This window comes from Salmo trutta, chromosome 32 (assembly GCF_901001165.1).
Source record: "Salmo trutta chromosome 32, fSalTru1.1, whole genome shotgun sequence".
Taxonomy (NCBI): Eukaryota; Metazoa; Chordata; class Actinopteri; order Salmoniformes; family Salmonidae; genus Salmo; species Salmo trutta.
In genome coordinates, this window is record NC_042988.1 from 28,876,471 (window position 1) to 28,895,225 (window position 18,755).

Consider the following 18,755-nt stretch of genomic DNA (forward strand, 5'->3'; position numbering starts at 1 on the left):
ACTGTTGACATCTAGTGGAAGCCCTAGGAACTGCAATTTTGGAGGACTTGGGCTTATAATTATAGTACTAGCCATTGAAAACAGTGGTAAGCTGAACATTTTTTGGGGGGGATGGTTTGTCCTTGGGGTTTCGCCTGCCATATCAGTTCTGTTATACTCACAGACATAATTTTAACAGTTTTAGAAACTTTAGAGTGTTTTCTATCTAAATCTATATAAATCTAATTATATGCATATCCTAGCTTCTGGGCCTGAGAAACAGGCAGTTTACTTTGGGCACGCTTTTCATCCGGACGTGAAAAAACTGCCCCCTATCCCAATGAAGTTAACTACACTGCCACCAACTGAACTATTAGCTGTCAGACTGCCATGTGAGCTGTCACATTGTACTTTTGCCACGTTCTGGTAAGCTGCTTGCTGTTTGACATCATCAAAATCCTCCAATGCAATGCAAGGGTACACATCTGCCACTTTAGCATTTCGTCTCTGGGTAACTGGCGAAGTTGTTGGATTCACTATTTTCACAGGTAGCCATCCATCCCCCCACAGAGGCGTAACTACTCTCCCTACTAATATGTGTCGATTCACACAACGAGACGTGCTGGGCTCGACAACAACAGTACTACCCACAGAGAGTTTTGTCTTTGGGGGTAGGCGCCCCCACACCAGATGCTCACTCATGGGTTGGAGTGTTACTGCTCTCTTCAACTTAATGGTGCCCACTTTATCTGGGATGGAGTCTCCACTCCATCTCTCCAGATTTGATAGGAGACGCAGGAACTGGCTGTCATCACACTGGCCAGAAGGACCTGGTGTACCCACCACCAGTGGCCGTCATTTGATTTGAACTGCCTAATCAGAGACTTCAACACGTTAGTGCCCACAATGAGTTCATCAACCTGCCCATCTACAATAAGCCCTGGGACTACATAACTGAAGCCATAAAGCTGTATTTTTAAGTCACACATGCCCACTGGGCTAGTTTGCATCCCACCACAACCCACCAGGATGATGTCTGAAGGAGCTAGAAAGTTCCCCTCTACCACTCCTGCCTCCCTCAACCGAGGTACAATATCTGCGGTCAGAGTAGTAGCCATGGACCCACTATCTAACATCCCCTTCAGCTCAACTTTATCCTGTACTAGCACGGAGGTGTAAAACAAACTGTCCTTCTGTGTAACTCTCATTGTGTTCTGAAAAATGACTGTGTTGTTCTTGGCTACTGACTCACAAAAATAAGAATAAACAGATTGGATATCATCATCAGTGGAGGAAAAATTAGACTGCCCCACATTGCCCTCCTCAGAATGGAGGCTTTCTAGTTTTCCTGAGACCTGCCAGTCTGTCCACATCCAGGGCTCTGTCGCTGCCCAGTCTCACTACAGTCAAAGCTCATGTGGCCCGGAGAGAAGCACTTGAAACACAGCTGGTGCATGTGACAGTGAGCTTTGGTCCAGTGATTAGTGTTTCCACAGACAGTGCACTCACGCTGACGTTTAGGGAACTGTTTACGGGCCCTCTGTTCACAGACTGAGTATTGCTGACAAGAGCCTTCTCTAACATACTCAAAACGTTCTCTAATGTCCCACCCTCAGATACAGATGGGGCCTGTTCTGGTTCACGGCCGCATCCAGAAAAAGATGACACATTAGGTCTGCTCACAGGATCACTTCCTCCTGGGGGGGTCAAAGACAGCAGCCACCTGCTGTGAAAGTTGTGTTCTACATGCTTTACGCTCCCTTAATAGTTCATCCAAACGATCCTGTGCCTCACTGGCTGTCCAGTCTCCAAGGGGTTTGCATTTGAACACTTGGGCCAACTCTTTATCAGGACAGTTGCGTACAAACTTGACTGCCAACTCTGAGCACTGATTGGGCAAGGTTCTACCCTCACTTACAAGGTACTGTTCAGCTGCCTCTGCAGCTTTGTTAAGCCTAATCCAGAAATCTAGTGGACCCTCATTAGCGTATGGTTTGATTGAGTAGAAATCAGCTAATGGCATACCTGAGCAGACAGTATCCCCAAAGTGTTGCTTGAGAACACTGAACACTGCCTTAACATCTGTGACAACAGGGTTGTTACGCATCCAGACTTTGGTCACATCCCGTGCCCTCCCCATGAGCCTAGACATCACCTCCCCAACATGCTCAGACCCAGTGTAACCCCTCTTCTCTAGGTAGACTCCCATTAGCTCCTCCCACTCCAGGACAGAGTACTTATCTGAGCCATCACCCCTAAAGAAAGGTGGACCACTAACATCTGACTTCACAACCAGATTCAGCTTGGACGCATCAATAAAAGTTGACCCACATTGCTCAGGCAGGGTAAACTGCTGGGGTTGATGAGGGTAATGGGCAGGAGAAAGACTTGAAGCCCCAGGCTGCAGTAAACTCGCTCTGATAGATTCTCCTATCTCTAAACCAATCTGCTTAATAGGTCACTAAGCTGACTCGGAGGTGTCCCATTATTACTGAGGACTGGGGATGATGGTACATCAGAAGACAGAGGTGGGATACCCTGGTCAGGTGGAATAAACAGCTACCCCTCCCAGTGCTTGTAAACTCAGGATTAGCAAATACTCTACTCCCAGGAGCTGACTGTACAATTGGTGTAAATGCAAGGACACCCCTCCCTCTACCCACATTAAAATCCCCAGCATAACTAATTTTATGGACTTGAGAGTCTTCATGGCTCAATAGAGCACTAAAATAAAATGTAATTTACTGCATTCAAATACAAAAAAAAATGCAATAAACAAATTCCTTCAAAACATGCAAATAAACACAAATACCCTTATCTAGTGAATATGCTACATTCACCTTCACTATTTACAGTATATATATTCACTTATAGCAAAGCATCAACAAGTTCGCATGCGCATATCGCGCATCTCATCCACATGCACAGCTCCGGTGGACGGCTTGAGCTGACCAGACGGCAGGTCGCGGCACCAGTTTGTGGCGTGGTTCGTTCTGCGTTGTGTACTTTTAATTAGGATACTGCCACAACTGGAGGTCTGCTGGTTGGATTATTTTTATTTGCCCTGCACACGAAGAGACAACACACAATACTTTAGCACTTGGCGCAGTCACAGCTCTCAGGCATCTTGCTAGCCGAAGGTCAGGCAAAAAGAGAACAATAAGGGGGTAAGGAAATACAGGTAACCCGCGATGGGCCAAACCAAAATATACAAAACTTTTACAATCACGTGTATGTACAATGTTGATATGAAAAAGTGTTTGTACACCAAAAAATAACATTAGCTATGCAGCTGTCATTAAATTAAAAAAAACACGGAATTATTATTATCAAATTATTAGCATCCCCTCTTGACCTGGCCTATTTCAATTGGTCATTGTGTGCAATTTGGTGCATAATCTAGGGGAACAACATCACACTGCTACACATAGATGATATTAAAGAAAATGTGAAGGGAGGCAGAGTGATAGAGGCCAAAAAGGCTGATCAGTAGGAAAGAGGGTCAAAGAAGTGAAAGCTTATCAGTGCTGCTGAGGTTTGAGAAGATTTTTCCTGGAGAAGCACAAATAGGATTCCTTAGTTTCAATGTCAGAGAATGTGTCCCAAATATTTGTTTGCAGATATCGTAGAAGAAGAAGCAGCTTCAAACCAGTCGGCACACTTACTGACAAGTAGATAACGAACAGAGTAGTACAAGATAGGAGGGTTACGTTAATTTTAATGTTTGGTTCTTTATTCATTTAGTCTGTAAATTGTGATTGACTAGACACTCCAGTACAGTAGGTGGCGGCATGTACTGATAACGTTTGTTTGCGGACCGCCATAATAGTATAGAAGAAGTAGCTGCAGGAGGTAACGGACAGTTTAGCAAAACGTTTGGATTATTAGCGAACTTCATGAGTTGCTGTGATAAAATTAAGACCGAGTGGAATCGAGGAGTAACTCGATGTGTTGCTTGCTTTTTAGCTAGCAAGTCGTTGGAAATAGTTTTAGCGAGACAGCTAGGCTAACGTTAGTGAAAGTAAACAAACCAAGAAACCTTCGTAGCTAAGGTGTCATCATTTGGGCGCTTTGCTGAAATAGACATAGAAGTGAGCTAGCTAGATATTTCTATGTTTGTATCCATGAGAGGTAGCCAAACTATGTGACAGCAAAAAACAAATATTTTCAAATGTAAACCCCACCCCCTCCCATTATCTCCCTTCTTCTGTGCATGACAGAAATCAAACAATGCAGTGCAGCAATGTGACCACTATCCCCAAAGGGCTACTGCAGCTTCAGGGCAGTTTGAGTAGCATGATGGACAGCCTGTACTATGACCCCAAGGTAACAGTGCACCCTGTCTCCTCTTCAGCAACACTGTTACAAACTCTTGGTCTAACAGTAACAGGCATGTATTACTTCTTAATAGGACAATAGGTAATGTGAAGCATGTTCACGACACTTCTCTCTCTTCTCACTAGGTGGCAGAGCTGATGAACACATCAATGGGGCAGTACCTCAATGGCCACCCATTCTTAGCCCTGGCTGTGTTGGTATTCGGTGCCATGGCCACTGTACCCATTGGGATTTTCCTGACATTTGCCACTGTTACATTCATTGCTGTCACAGTGGGTTTCATTTTATTGGAGGGTAAGTCCCTAGACTACCGATACAATACCTACTGTCCACTACTACAGTACCAATACTTTTCCCAGCATTGTAGTATAACAACTAGCCTGAATGCCTGTCTATCAGGGACAATGAAGGTGGATAATACTGAAACCCTTTCTTGCGCTCTTGTTTTTCTCATTCTTCCTACTTCCTCCAGTGTTCCTGCTGTCCCTGGGAGGTATCAGTCTGCTGTGTGTGCTCTCTGCTCTGGCCATCCTGGTCTCCTTGGTCCTCGGTGCCTGTTACATTACCTTTTCTAACATGCTCAACTTCTACTACAGCCAGTGGTATCAAAACACAGCCTAGAGTGAAAACACACACACAGAGGCCCTTCATTTGAGATTCTCATTCTCTCCCTCTTTTTCTTTCACCCAGTGTCAGTAGGTACCAAGTCACTAGGTTGGAGCCTGCGACAAATATAACAGTCATGGAACAAGATAGGTGTGTTCAACTTAACACATCATTTGATATCATACAATGTTGTTTCTCATAAGTTTAAAGTGTCCCTTTAATTTAATACTCAAGTTGTTTGTTCTTTCCCCTACTTTAAAATCTGACAGAGAAGAAGATGAAGAATCCTATGGGAAGCTCGAGGTTTAAGGAGCTGCAGCGTCAGTGATGGAGATGGCCTTCTACAGACACAATCGTATACTGATCACTGCACTGCAGTCCTCACACTGGCAGATAGGGGTTCCTCTAGACTCGAGAACTAGAGTAAAACCTCAGGTTGACTTTTTATTAATTTTTTATTTTTTATTAATTATTCTTAGGAAAGAGCATATTCTCAATAATTGTTTAGGTCTAAGTGAGGAGGGAAAAACTGAAAACTAGCTGTTATTGTCTGAGACGTTTGGAACTCTTTCTTATTAACTAATTTACAGCCAGGTGATGTCAACAGGCAGGCCACATTTTCAGCCCACCAAAACAGGCTGAAATTTCAGGTGGTCTTTTCAAACAGCTCTTACACTGAAAGGGCATCATTTTCAGAATTGCACAGTATTATTCCAACCTCATAGTGTGGAAATATTTATAAAACAAAGAAAAATAATGTCTGACTGCCTTGGGCCTTTAACAAGAAAAATCTACTATCCATACAGTCCAATGGAATCATCACCATTGATACAAGTATTAATATTTCTTTATATGATTCTGGAGGTTGTATAATTGTAGACACATTGATTGTTGATTTATTTTATTGCACTATAGCATTTACACTATCTCTATTTCCTTGATCTTTCTAAGGATTAAGAGAACAAAGATGCCTATTTTATACATGATAAACCGTAGAAATTCAAGCTGCTATCGGTTGCTAGTCTGCATGTTAGATCTTACATGCAGTGAATGTACCTTGGTTTTTATTGTCCTCATCATTTGCCATGGAGAGGGGACTAAGCACCTGTAATGGTAGAAATGATTTGTTGTTAAACAAAGCCCATTTAGAACATGACAGATGACCAGGTAGCAGTCCAAATAGTATACATGTTACTGCTACATTGTATTTGACAATCTGTTTATTTTGTAAACAATGTGTGCAGTATGCTATAATCCATATTGTACATTTGCCAAAGATTGTATGTGTTCCTCTAGTTTTGATAACAGGTCAGTCTTTTGATTAAGTTTAAAATCTGTGGTCCATTTGAACAGTAGGAGCTAGTTTCTGTGACTAAGGTCATGTCAGTTTGTGTGAACCAGAAACACTCCAGATATACAGAATGTAAAGTATGCACTAACAGATAGTGACTGATGATTTGTATCATCTAAAATAAATTGTTTTTATATGTATTCAATTTAATGTACCTTTTCTCTGAAGATTAGTGGTGAGATGTTACTTTGATGGAATGTTAAGTAAATCACTTCAACTGCACAAAATTGATTTGCTCTAGAAAGCCAGTGTCTCAGTATTGTAAGACATTTTCTAATAAATATACAAAAGTGTGCCCATTTGTAATGATTGACCCTTCACCAGATTTGTAGTTCTTGTTAAATGTTCTGATATGTCATGTTTAATGTAGACCCCAGGAATAGTAGCTGCTGCTTTCACAACAGCTAATGGGGATTCTAATAAAATACAAGTAATTCTAAGTACTTACCATTTTCTTGGCTGATCTTTTTCTAGCCGTCTGTACATAGGTTGTGTTTTTTCACAGTAACAAGGTAAAAAAAACATTCATAAAAAGTTTATTGGAGGTGAAGTGGTATCATGCAACTTAAAACAAAAGCTATAGGAATGACTCAAATGAAAAGAGTATGGGGTTTACTTAGCTGGGAAAATGAGTTAAATGTTGAGATTTGACCCAAATGCATACATAACAAACACCATATCTCACACGCATTCCTCCTCAACCCTGTTCTAGAATATCATGTACATTTCAATGGGTGTTTTACCTCTGTGACAAATGACTGCATCTTTATTTAAACAGCTAAACAACAAACTGACCATGTAAGGCGATTACAGTATTCAATCAATACCAAATTAACCTTAGTCTATGACTGCATTGAAAACAAACCAAATAGCCCTATCGGGAAGCACATTTACTGACACGGACCCCTAAATTACTTACAATCATCCAATGTTGAACAAGCTGAGGCTGGGCCTAGATAATGCAATAAACTCTTATTTTGGTTGGTGATGTGAAAGGTGATATTTATCATGTTAAGATGGGAGCTTTTCCAATTTGACAACTGCATTGGAAGTACATTTTACCAAAAATGTCAAAAGGGCAACTGGGAAACAAAATATTGGGCAAAGGGTTCTATAAAACACAAGAACCTGAAAGTGGGATTTGCAGGATAACTTTTTTAAAAGAGGAGTGCAAACTGGGATATCCAAAGGAAAGAGCACCTACAAAACAGATAAGTAAATGTAGTTGTGAATAATAAAATTGGCCAAGGGGTTAAATGTAAAAAAAACAATGTATGAAAAAAATAGCAAGACATAAATCATTACATAACACTCCTAGACACATCGTTTCCATCTTACATTTACATTTTAGTCATTTAGCAGACGCTCTTAATCTTAATCATAAAGACTACCTTTTTGCATTTCATTTTGAAGTTCGGCATAGTACTTTGCATTGAGTCAACCCTAATCGACAATGCATGTTGAGCCATCAAAGAGCACACCTCACATGTCGAAAAAAAAACATGTTCTTTCTTTCTTTTCTGAACAGCAATGAGAAAAGGTAAGGCAAGATGCTAAAAACAGATATCTGAAGACTGCGTGAAGACCTGGGATGACCTCTCATTCAGTTTTGGAGCTGTTTGTTGTTTACCAGTTCAAAGTTACTCATGAAGAAGACTAGTGTTTTTCCCCTTGAGTCGCTCTGTCTCAGGCATCTTGTGCTCACTCGGCGGGGTTCCGTGATGTCATCTCTACGCACCCTGAGTCTGCTGGGAGACACGGGGTCTCTGTCTGAACCTCTCATGCTGGAAGGCTCAACTTCTTTCCTTTCAGCACTGAGGATTATTGAGATATGTCAGAGAGTCCAATTTTTTATTTTATTTCCCTTGCAGTGTGCTGACTCCTGTGTACTACAACATTCAAAGTGTATCTAGATAGATTATAACTCATTTAGGATATGATGTAGTCCTACAAATTCAACCATCAATTACTCCAACAAAGCTTACTTACGCATACATAAAATACCAGGTCAAACAGCAAATACACAGATGGCAGAACAGGAATCAGAGGTGGACACTCACCTTTGGTGACATAAAGGTAGAAGAAGTCACAGTAGAGGATGGTCTGCACCATGCCGGCCACGATGGCGATCATGTCAAAGAAACCCTCGAAGTAAAAGCGCCAGATCCAATTGAAGAGGTACAGGGCCCGGTAGAGACCCAGGAAGAACAGGTAGTGGGTGGTGATGGTCTCCGCCTCACCCGTCTTACTGATCATGAAGAGCTGGGGCAGGATGGCCACCGACTCCAGGTAGATGGAGAATGTCCACAGGATCTGAGAGAAAGACAAACACAACAATGTATATTAGCCATTAAGCTCATCCACCCGCCCGCTAACAACTGATCATGCGGAATAGGTTAAGTAGCCATCAACTAGGGGTTTCTCCTTCATATGTAATGTAAATGTCTCTAACCTCTAGGAAAGAGAAGTCATGGTTGACCAGGCAGGCAAGGCCCCCTACAGGAACCACCAGGAACTCCATTCGGAAGCTGTCATGGTTCCCATCGTAGGTGGCCTTGAACTTCATGTAGATCAGGTAGACAGTGGCGTAGGCACAACCAATGTAGATCACCTGCAGGGAAGAGGAGGGAGAAAATCAGCGTATCCCACGTTAATGGTGCTGAGAAGAAAATAATAGCACAATCTAGACCGTCTCTCATAAGGACTAGGGCCAGAAGAAATCTACAGATAGAACTTATCTGAAGCCCCAGATAGATTTGGTGAGGACATTGACAACTCTAAGGGATTCCACAGATTCCGCCTGGCTCAACTCATAACACTTAATCAATACTATCAGTGGTTTGGAGGTATGGAGAGAAATAAAGGAAGGCTCAGTAATAAGGTCCTGCCATCCTCTTACCTTCATGGTGGTGTTGTAGAGGGAAATGAAGGAGGTGAGAAGGTCCAGGTAGCGAGTAGTGAAGACCAAAGCAAATAGGATCTGGCTCTTCCCGGAGATACCTGGAAGGGACAACCAGTTTTATAACAGTAGGACGGATAATACCCGGGAATGAAATAAGAAATGATTATTCTAGTTTTGCATCACTTCAAGAACAAGTTCTGGAAGAATGGCAAGTCCTTCATAACTTCCAAAATAGTATTTTCCTTTGCAAGCCCCTGCCCAGTCAGAGCTGCAACTGTGACAGTATCTTATCAACAGCAGTTGGAAATGTGAACGAGACAAACCCATGTCTGACTAGAGGGTAAATGAACTGTATCTGTTTGCTGAAACTACATCAACAAATGCAGCAGCATCTCAAGACCAGGGTGATCACTCTGCAACTAATGCATCTCCATGTAGGCCTAATCGTAATGTGCACAATAAATCTTATTTATTCCATATATTACAGTGACTGGTATTAGAAAAAGACAGCAGATCCTAATACCTCAAAGACAAATTAATCCGATGCAAACAAGGTCGATGAGAGAAACGTGTGCGAGTGTTTAGAATATAGGATGTGTTCAGCTAATTTGAGACATAAATGTAGAAGTGTCGACTATTTTGAGTGATAATGCATTGATTCCTTGCCACCTAATTTAATTTCGTGAGACTTTCTAGAATGCCACGTCAGAGTCCATATCTAACAATCAAACGCCGGGCTACATTGAGTGAACTCGCATGCCAGACTGTTGCAGAAAACAAGGTGACACTAGACGGGATGTTTAAACAGAAGTTATTAATAAATACCTCATCTGAAAGCACGGTACAGTGTCCAAACTTGCATCACTTTATGAGCAATCGATTGTTTTAAATCATCGACTATTTTGGCTGTTACACGTAGCTAGCTAATTAGATACCGTAGCTAACATGTTCTGTATAGCAAGTTAGCGAGCTACCAGTTACATAGGTGGCAAACCAGATATTCGATGAAGGCTTTGATTAAACAGTAATCCGTTTACCTAGTAGTTAACTTTTAAAAAATCTGAGCAATCCAAGTAGCCGCGCTAGAATAGACAGCTAACAAGTTAACATGCTACAGTGTGATGAAGTAGCTAACGTTCAACCAATTCAAACTCACTAGCTAGCGAACACAACATGATCTGCATATAATTGTTTCATGATGCATTATATATACACTGATCAGCACTTAAAATGCCATTCGTTGCTCGTTTGTTCTGTGGCTAGCAGCTAAATATTAGTGGGTTCGGAATATAACGCTAACTATCCATGTTAGCTAGCTGTCTACAGGGATCTAAACTACAGCTAACTAGATTGGTTGGAATATGGGCAGACGGCTAACTAAATACATAAGTAGACAGCACATAGCCAATAAGTCATTTGAAGAAATATACATTTTAGTGGCTAATATACTCACCAGCACACGACCTGGTTTTCCATATTTTGAGCAGGAGAATGATGATAGCTGCCAAGTGAGAGAGGTCTCCCGTTAACCTGAAGATGTTCATTGCTGGAGCTGATGCCGGTGAAAATGACTTAAAGTCCACTGTTGACAACTTTTTCTGGTTTAAACTAGCTTTCTAGCTAACTTATTTAACCGGCTTCACTATCCCTTTTTTGATGCAACGAGTTGAAATATGGCGATAGGGCAAGTCGACGTGGAAGGGGGCGTAAGAAAAACGTAAATTACAAAACAAGTTGGGCTCGGATTGGATACAGTGGTTTGAGTGACACCTGTGCAAAACACGCCTACCAGCATCCATCCGTAAGAATTTCTAGTTTAATAATACGCAATGTGACTGTCATGCCAGGGCCTTGAATTTGAAGAAAGGCGGACAGATTGATTCTCACATCTCGCTGATGCTGCAACATTACTACGAGAAGACAGCTTTGACTGACAACTGTGAGAAAATTTGTTTGGAATTACAACACCAAACACATAATGATGAGATACTTAGTAAAAAGGATGGAAAAGTGAGAGAAGTGAAAACATCCATCTTCCTGTTCTGTCTATTGCAAACTTAGTCATGAGATCACAACGTGCACACACACATATGGTGTCAACATCATGTTTTCATCAGAACGGATTTATCAGTGTTCTCCTCTATCAGTGTTCTCCTCTATCTCCTCTATTAATCTCGACAGCCGGTAAGGACATATCAGCTAAATTAAATGTATCTTTATGTCAGTATAATAAAATATCAGATTAAAACTGTTTTGATTCCATATTGGCTTCACTTATAACGATTGAGAGTACACGTTTATGATTGTACCTGTATCTCTTTTTACTCCAGACATCATGGGGAACAAGGAAAACTGCCCCGCAGGGTTATCGTTACACCAGCCAGACGAGATCATTTGGCGGATAGGGGGTCAGTCAGCCTCTCTCCCCTGTAACATCGCATATGATATTAATAGGAAAATTGATGTCCTCTGGTTCGTCTTCAAGCAGGACGCTCACCACTCGGTCAATCTGATGACCCAGCAACACAAATACAGCCTGGAGAGAAACAGCCTAAATATCAACTCACTCCAGGCCAATGACAGCGGGGTGTACCACTGTGCTGCCGTGTTTAGAGACGTGGTATGCAGCGGGGCACAGGAGATAGGGCAGGGCACCACGCTGGTGGTGAGAGGTAAGAGCATAGAATTAAATAGAACACGTGTCATTTGAAATTATTACTCATCATTTAATGTATCTCTATGGGTTAGAGTGTTTGGGGTAGCAAGGGGGACTTTTCAGTTCTACTCAAGTTTTGCATTTACAACCATATGAAAACCAAGTGACAGTTCTCCTGTGTGCTTTCAGAGAGGGGCATGCAGATGGCCTGGCATGTTTTGCTGTGGCTGCTGTTTGTCCTGTTGGTCTTGTACAGTCTGGCAATACTGATTCTGATCATTCGTAAGAAGGTAAGCTATTGTATTACTCTAGATGCATACATATAATGATCATTGTGAATTGGTTGTTGTTTGAGACGTAACAGTGCATAAAATATATTGACCAATCATGCAACCATCATAATCATCTAGTCTACATTGGATTCTAACATGCTCATTCTACACTAGACTGGGAAAGACATTGCCGTTTCCAGAGGCACACAGAAGAGTGACTTCCAGGTGCAGTCTTCTCTTTTGTACTGCCTCACTGAAGTTGTTCATGATGTCTTAAAGAATACTTGATACCACCACAATCTGCAATGTGTTCACAATATTTAGTTTCACCATGTTGTGGAAAGCCCAATGTCCTAAACAAGGAACAGTTCTATTTCTAAGCCCTTGCTATTGTTTTGTAAGAGGGGGTATTCCTCTTCAGTAAATTCCTAGTACAACCCTCAGTCTCACAATGTTGAGAATTTAATGTATGTTTACATTGCAGAAAGACAAGGAAATACAACACTTTTTAGTTGTTATTTACCACTGCGATGTAACCAATTTGTTTGCTGTTCGTTCTCTCTTACAGAAGAATAAAGTTCGAGTACAGTTTGGTGCTGTTGTGCAAGAGCTGTACGGCAAGAGGAACTTACGAAGTAACAAGAAAAAACCCAACCACAGTGGCCCTGCTCAAAACAAGGTACGGGATGGTCACATTGCATTTTCCTAATATGGCTTATTGGCTTTCCTAATAAGTATGATAGAGGCTAGGAAAGTGCTTAGATTTTATGTTATGTTTATGTTATGACTCAGTTATATCAACCTGTTTTCAATTGACTAAATGATCACACCTTGTTCTTAAGCAAACTCTTCTCCATCAACACATCTAATCTACACCATGTTGACTCGACAGCTGATAAACTCAACTGAATCGTCTTGCAGGTTGAAAGCCCCCACTCCAACCATTCAGAGGACATTTACCAAAACCAGTGACTCAACAAAAAGGAGAACCGCTAATGACAGCTACTTCTCTACACAGACTGATCTTCAGGCGGGGGAGACTGTAAACTATAAGGACACTGCTGACCTGCAAAACCACTAACCAAAATCTAAAACTGACCCTGACCTTAACCAAACCAGTAACCCTGACCTAAATTTAACAAATTCGGAATATCGGTTTGCAGGTCAGGAGTGTCCGTATAGCCTTTTCCTCTTCAGTCAGTTTAAAATGGAAAACATGCTATATGGAGAGAGTAACAAGGCAAAAATAATCCAGATTTGATGAACTTCAAATGAATCAGAAAGAAAAACAGAAGTCCCTGTACTGAATCTGAAGTTGAATATCCAATTTATTTTGTCCATGTTTCAGTTTCAAAAGTCAGCGTAAATAACACGTGCAAGTTATTTGAATGAAGGCTTATTGTTTTTAATTAAAATGGAAACATTGTAAAAAGACTTGTAGAAAACATTCCCCAACAAATTTATGCAAATCATTTGAATGAAAAGTAATAGAATATTTGATTGGTATTAACTATTTAGACAAAGGCACAGCATCACAATGGTTCAGGTCCCATGATAACAGTATGTAGTATAGACAATGTATACACAATGTCAAAGACAATATCTGTTTTACATTCAATTTTTTTGGAGAACAAAATCTGCAAACTAATAAACTATGTGAAAGTAACCTGATGCTACAATATCCCTCAAACTTGGTTAAGTCAAAAAGTTCACAGTAACTAACATAATCTTATTGCATAGAGTAATAGCAGACTCAGGTACTGTGCTCCTGCTACCAGAGTTAGAGTCAGTACCATAACCTTCATCACCACCAGACAAGTTCACCGACAAACATAAACACATGCAGATGGAGTGTTTTCTTCTGCAATACCCTCCGGCCATTACACCACCACGTTCCCTTTAGGAGTGCTGCAGCAACCTATCAAGTCTTAAAAGACAGCATAGACAGTGACTCATAAACAGCATAAATTGAGTGACTCAGCCGTCGATATACATGGTGTCCACGGTGTGACTGTTGCGTATTGAGAAGGGCTTCCAGGCAAAGACTTGCAGGGCGGCGACACACATGGGCACCACACACACCAGGTAGAACATGGTGGTGTGGAGGGCCTCCAAGTCACTGCAGGGAAGGAGTAGGACATTATTCAGACAGTACAGGATACGTTACAAGATATAGAGGAGCTACTGGAAATGTGTTGTCATGAATTCAACCAGTATGTCTGTGTATCAAGACAATTCATAAAAATTACATCTAATAATGCTATGATAGAGATACATTAAAGTAACATATAATTAAATACCATGTCATAGAATAAATGCAGTTGCTTTCCATGGGTTCACTGACACAATTAATGTAACATCTCAATGCAGCTATTCCACCACTAGGGGGAGTAAGCAGTCTTAGTAAGTGTAACAGAGTTCAAGCTATAACCCCAGAAAGTTGTCAAACACTACATCTACGGATAACAATGTGTGATATCGGCACCTGAAATGAATCAAATGCTACTTTAATTCAGCAGGTGACTCGCTGGCAGTGAACCAATCCTAGATCATTCCAACAACCCCAAAATACACCAGGCCGTAACAGTAAGACTGGTTTGGTCAGGCTAAAGTTAATTTGCATGCTGGCAGAGCAAACATGGATTATAGCTAATAATGCAAAACACAGAACAGGATCTTAAATGGTCGTCCTTGATAGTCTAAAGTGCCTTCCTCGCCTCACTTATCTGAAGACACAGACACAAGCAAAATGGATGTCTATAGGGAATTCACTTTCAACTGTTCAGTTCTCACCACAATAATACAATTAGCGATAAGGAGAGGCCATTTAAGACTGTTGAGACGCAGCCCTTACCTGGGGTTTGCATCCCTCCCAACAGCCCTTACCTGGGGTTTGCATCCCTCCCAACAGCCCTTACCTGGGGTTTGCATCCCTCCCAGCAGCCCTTACCTGGGGTTTGCATCCCTACCAGCAGCCCTTACCTGGGGTTTGCATCCCTACCAGCAGCCCTTACCTGGGGTTTGCATCCCTCCCAGCAGCCCTTACCTGGGGTTTGCATCCCTCCCAGCAGCCCTTACCTGGGGTTTGCATCCCTCCCAGCAGCCCTTACCTGGGGTTTGCATCCCTACCAGCAGCCCTTACCTGGGGTTTGCATCCCTCCCAGCAGCCCTTACCTGGGGTTTGCATCCCGCCCAGCAGCCCTTACCTGGGGTTTGCATCCCTACCAGCAGCCCTTACCTGGGGTTTGCATCCCTACCAGCAGCCCTTACCTGGGGTTTGCATCCCTACCAGCAGCCCTTACCTGGGGTTTGCATCCCGCCCAGCAGCCCTTACCTGGGGTTTGCATCCCTCCCAGCGTCCTTCAGGTTCTCATAGCCAAACTGGTTTAGGATGGAGACCACCAGCATAGGAGCCAGAGACTGGGCTGGTTTAGTGAACAGAGCATTGGTCCCAAACACCATGGAGGAGAGGGGGGAGCTGTAGGGGACACAGAGGGATAGGACACAACAAGGCTTTAATACTTGATCCACTTACTTTGACGTCATAAGGATATAACAATGACAATAATAATCATGGATTGGAATGATTGGATTTATATTTTCCATCAAGGGCTCAAGGCGCTTTTAGTCATACCCTTGCTAGTGTTTATCTCCATCACTGTGTTTACATTCCTGTCTGTGTACTGTACGTGACTTACAGAGATGCACAGTGATTGTAACCTTTTGCATTTGAAGTCCAAATAACTTACCTCTTCCACACTTACTTTGGTGGGTTAATATCAATACATACATAATGTGCCCTACAAAGTACATACAGCCTCTGTTACTTTTGTAATGTTAGGTAGGTGCCCTTCCAAGGGAGGCTGTTAGGTACTGTAGCACTGCCAATGAAGCTCAGTGTTAACCTATAGAACACACCTGAGGGAGTAGTGTTCTATTTCTGTCTATCTGTAATGGATGGCTGGGCGGGTGGAGGTCACTGTGTGCTAATGTGGCACTTTTATAACTGTGCTGTCACACAGCAGACCTGGGTTTACCTGCGCTTGTGTCTCTGAAGGTCTGAGTCGATAATGTCAGCCAGAGGCAGGTTAAACAGACTGAAGGCTGCCTGGACAAGGACCCTTAATGGTGACAAAGAGAATATATATTTTTTTTTACAATTAAATAGTGTTTGTATGATAAAGCAAACAGTTGTAAAATGGCACAGTTGTATATCCAACTCATGGAGCAAATCATGTTACTGAATTACATAACTGACACTGATATATGTGGAAATTCACTGTCATTAATGCCAGTGGCTACAATAACATAGAAATAGATGATATAATAACATTACAATGACAATACCATAACATAACTTCTTACATGTTAGCGGTCAGGAAGAATGCCAGGATGTAGTAGTGATGTGGCCCCAGCACCAGCATGACGGCAGCCATGCCAGCCTCCACGTAGAAGGTGAGCAGGATGATCTTGTAGTAACCTAGGCCGTGGAGCAGGCTCTGACTGCTCAGCACAACCAACTGAGAGAGACGCACCACAGAGAGATGACAATAAGATCCAGTAAGTAACACTGGGAAATAAATCAGTGAGGCAATGTTATAAAATAGGTGGTCTAGTGTGTGTGGTCAGCACTTGGCAAGGCACTCAATGCAATACATTGGTGATGCTGAGTGAGGTTAGTGACTCCCTCCTCTCAGTATAATGTTTTTTTGAGCTGTGGTATGTTACCTGAGGACAGATGAAGCCAGCTCCATACATGAAGCTCTTGGCCAGTGACGGAAGCACGTTGGGGGGTATCAGATGCTCGGCGAAGATCATAGTGAAGTTATTACAGAATGCCACCATGAAGACCTGGAAAAAGTGCAATGGATAGGAAATATAAATGTAATGGTCAGCTGTGGTACACACTCATATACACACATGTCCCCATGAACAGATCAAACCACATTCTGTGGCCCCATTGAGTGGCTGTATCCCAGTCTATTTTCTGACCTGAAAGAAGTTCATGAGCACGAAGAGCTGGAAGTCCCTATTGGTCAGGATCTGCAAGGTCATAGAGGTCACCAAAGAGAAGGAAAGAGTTGATTGGCCAGAACCTTGGTAGTTTGACCCCGGTGCTGAGCCTTTGGTGTCAAAGCGGCTCTTGCTGTGTAGGCCTGTGTAGATCATGCAGCCACAAGCCAGAACGGCCACCAGGACAGTGAAGCCCTGGAAGGATGGGAAGTCATCCATGTTCTGGGAGAGGAGGCCGCAGAATAGAACACTGGAGGAACCTATAAGTGACGCCACCTGGGGAGAGGAGGGGGAAGAGGAGACAAACATGAGAACACTTTACTGACTTAAGACAACAAAATAAATACCATAGACAGGTTAAAATAAAACGTGTAAAAAAAATAAACCCTACACAAAACACCTCCCTTTCCTACCTGGTTGTATTTGATGAGTCTCAGCCTGCTCTGGTGGTGGCCTGATATCTCTGCAAAGAGGGCGCACTGCGCCAGCAACACAAACGTCAGCATCCCGTCGAACGCACACAATGCCACCATCAGGTGGACGCCGCTCATCCAGTCGCCGGGGGCGTACTCTCGCCATGGAAACCAGGCAAGCAGGAAGGCAATTGCGTAGAAGGGAGCACCATACAGGATGGAGAGACGACGTTGAGAGCAGCACGGTACGTGGGAGTTATCCTGCAGGTAGCCGAATAGAGGGTCGTTCACTGCATTCCACACCATATACACCACCTGTCAGGATGAAGAGATGACAGAGGGATGACATAATTATTGTCTTGTTTGCATAGAAATGTGTATCTCAAAGTTGCTAATATTGCACAATTGCCCAAATTACACATGTCTAAGGACTGTATATGCTGTCATGTGTTGTTCGTTCCACTTAATAAAGTGTGAGCAAGCTGCATGGCCAATAATACCATTGTACGTACATTCCTCACTACCATTAAGCATTGACATATCAAGCCAGTTATTCCCATTTTGTATTGACATACTATTATTGGGCAGTGCATAATGTAGGCCTATTATTATACAAGTGCACCATAGTCATAGGGTCCAAAGGCTACAGTTGCTGTTCAATAAATAATAATTTGGTTCAGTTACTGGCCCAACACTCTAACCCCTGGGCTACCTGCCTCTCAAAGTTTACTGTTACTGTAGTACAGTACTCACTTGTGACTGATGGAAAGCTCCCTCTGATATCTTGTACTTGTTGAGGAACAGCTTGACATAGTAGAAGCTGAATATGCTGTTCATCATGCCTGCTCCCAGGGTGGTCATGGAGTAAGCCACGGCGGCGGGGTGAGCCCCCAGACTCGCCAGGTGCCTCAGGATGTTCAGGCCGCCGTAGGTGCGAACACCTGCGGCTGGTTTCTCCACAGTCATGCCTGGTGGTGGTTTAATTTCTCCAGGCTACTCACTTTGATCTAATTACCACAGATTTGCAAAGTCAGTCGAGTGTCACTTGACTGAAAAGTCTCTATGACCACACAAGCAGGTGAGTTTATAGAAACGGAGTTCACAGCTATTCATATTCCATGGCAAAAGTGCTGTAGTCGCGCGCAGGATTTCTACTATTTCGGCTTGGTCAGCAAACAGACTTTACAAATACTAATTAAGATAACCTCACTGATGAATACACAAT

The 18,755-nt window shown here is 42.5% G+C and overlaps 4 protein-coding genes across 8 annotated transcripts; 2 read left to right on the top strand and 2 right to left on the bottom strand.

Annotated features, from left to right (window-relative positions):
* The first annotated feature begins 3,781 nt into the window (after positions 1-3,781).
* LOC115171640 (promethin) lies at positions 3,782-6,715 on the top strand. Of its 3 annotated transcripts, none has more exons than XM_029728647.1 (5): positions 3,782-4,305; positions 4,443-4,611; positions 4,790-4,919; positions 5,008-5,073; positions 5,193-6,715. In XM_029728647.1, exons 1-5 carry the CDS (start codon positions 4,210-4,212, stop codon positions 5,230-5,232), a joined length of 501 nt encoding a protein of 166 aa, XP_029584507.1. In that variant the 5' UTR covers positions 3,782-4,209; the 3' UTR covers positions 5,233-6,715. The 3 variants fall into 3 exon arrangements, with proteins under 3 accessions (XP_029584507.1, XP_029584508.1, XP_029584509.1); XM_029728648.1 differs by having other exon boundaries at positions 4,790-4,867; XM_029728649.1 differs by having other exon boundaries at positions 4,113-4,305; positions 4,443-4,867.
* A 155-nt stretch (positions 6,716-6,870) lies between these two features.
* LOC115171639 (ER lumen protein-retaining receptor 2) lies at positions 6,871-10,885 on the bottom strand. Its single transcript, XM_029728645.1, has 5 exons — positions 10,630-10,885; positions 9,174-9,274; positions 8,727-8,885; positions 8,335-8,587; positions 6,871-8,088 (listed from the first exon to the last, which is right to left on the bottom strand). Exons 1-5 carry the CDS (start codon positions 10,718-10,720, stop codon positions 8,054-8,056), a joined length of 639 nt encoding a protein of 212 aa, XP_029584505.1. The 5' UTR covers positions 10,721-10,885; the 3' UTR covers positions 6,871-8,053.
* Positions 9,902-13,770, top strand: LOC115171638 (immunoglobulin superfamily member 6-like). Of its 3 annotated transcripts, none has more exons than XM_029728644.1 (6): positions 9,902-10,017; positions 11,507-11,848; positions 12,022-12,122; positions 12,279-12,329; positions 12,673-12,783; positions 13,026-13,770. In XM_029728644.1, exons 2-6 carry the CDS (start codon positions 11,512-11,514, stop codon positions 13,074-13,076), a joined length of 651 nt encoding a protein of 216 aa, XP_029584504.1. In that variant the 5' UTR covers positions 9,902-10,017; positions 11,507-11,511; the 3' UTR covers positions 13,077-13,770. The 3 variants fall into 3 exon arrangements, with proteins under 3 accessions (XP_029584504.1, XP_029584503.1, XP_029584502.1); XM_029728643.1 differs by having other exon boundaries at positions 9,904-9,957; XM_029728642.1 differs by lacking the exon at positions 9,902-10,017 and adding an exon at positions 11,222-11,360.
* LOC115171637 (transmembrane protein 180-like) lies at positions 13,488-18,496 on the bottom strand. The gene is made up of 8 exons (XM_029728641.1): positions 18,284-18,496; positions 17,531-17,845; positions 17,097-17,393; positions 16,833-16,955; positions 16,470-16,624; positions 16,142-16,225; positions 15,439-15,582; positions 13,488-14,223 (listed from the first exon to the last, which is right to left on the bottom strand). Exons 1-8 carry the CDS (start codon positions 18,494-18,496, stop codon positions 14,082-14,084), a joined length of 1,473 nt encoding a protein of 490 aa, XP_029584501.1. The 3' UTR covers positions 13,488-14,081.
* Between the last annotated feature and the right edge of the window lie 259 nt (positions 18,497-18,755).

What these genes read in the sequence shown, in the direction of transcription:
- LOC115171637 (XM_029728641.1), bottom strand. Translation starts at nt 18,496, where the DNA reads ATGACTGTGGAGAAACCAGCCGCAGGTGTTCGCACCTACGGCGGCCTG. An exon ending in CTGGCTTCATCTGTCCTCAG is followed by an intron (nt 16,625 to 16,832) that starts GTAACATACCAC and finishes CGTCTCTCTCAG; the next exon opens with TTGGTTGTGCTGAGCAGTCA. An exon ending in TTCTTCCTGACCGCTAACAT is followed by an intron (nt 16,226 to 16,469) that starts GTAAGAAGTTAT and finishes GTCACCATTAAG; the next exon opens with GGTCCTTGTCCAGGCAGCCT.
- LOC115171640 (XM_029728649.1), top strand. Translation starts at nt 4,210, where the DNA reads ATGCAGTGCAGCAATGTGACCACTATCCCCAAAGGGCTACTGCAGCTT. An exon ending in GCCTGTACTATGACCCCAAG is followed by an intron (nt 4,306 to 4,442) that starts GTAACAGTGCAC and finishes TCTTCTCACTAG; the next exon opens with GTGGCAGAGCTGATGAACAC. An exon ending in CCTGGTCTCCTTGGTCCTCG is followed by an intron (nt 4,868 to 5,007) that starts GTGCCTGTTACA and finishes TCTTTCACCCAG; the next exon opens with TGTCAGTAGGTACCAAGTCA.
- LOC115171639 (XM_029728645.1), bottom strand. Translation starts at nt 10,720, where the DNA reads ATGAACATCTTCAGGTTAACGGGAGACCTCTCTCACTTGGCAGCTATC. An exon ending in TCTACAACACCACCATGAAG is followed by an intron (nt 8,886 to 9,173) that starts GTAAGAGGATGG and finishes TCTTCCCTGCAG; the next exon opens with GTGATCTACATTGGTTGTGC. An exon ending in CTACCTTTATGTCACCAAAG is followed by an intron (nt 8,089 to 8,334) that starts GTGAGTGTCCAC and finishes AATAATCCTCAG; the next exon opens with TGCTGAAAGGAAAGAAGTTG.
- LOC115171638 (XM_029728642.1), top strand. Translation starts at nt 11,240, where the DNA reads ATGAGATCACAACGTGCACACACACATATGGTGTCAACATCATGTTTT. An exon ending in CACCACGCTGGTGGTGAGAG is followed by an intron (nt 11,849 to 12,021) that starts GTAAGAGCATAG and finishes GTGTGCTTTCAG; the next exon opens with AGAGGGGCATGCAGATGGCC. An exon ending in TTCTGATCATTCGTAAGAAG is followed by an intron (nt 12,123 to 12,278) that starts GTAAGCTATTGT and finishes ATTCTACACTAG; the next exon opens with ACTGGGAAAGACATTGCCGT.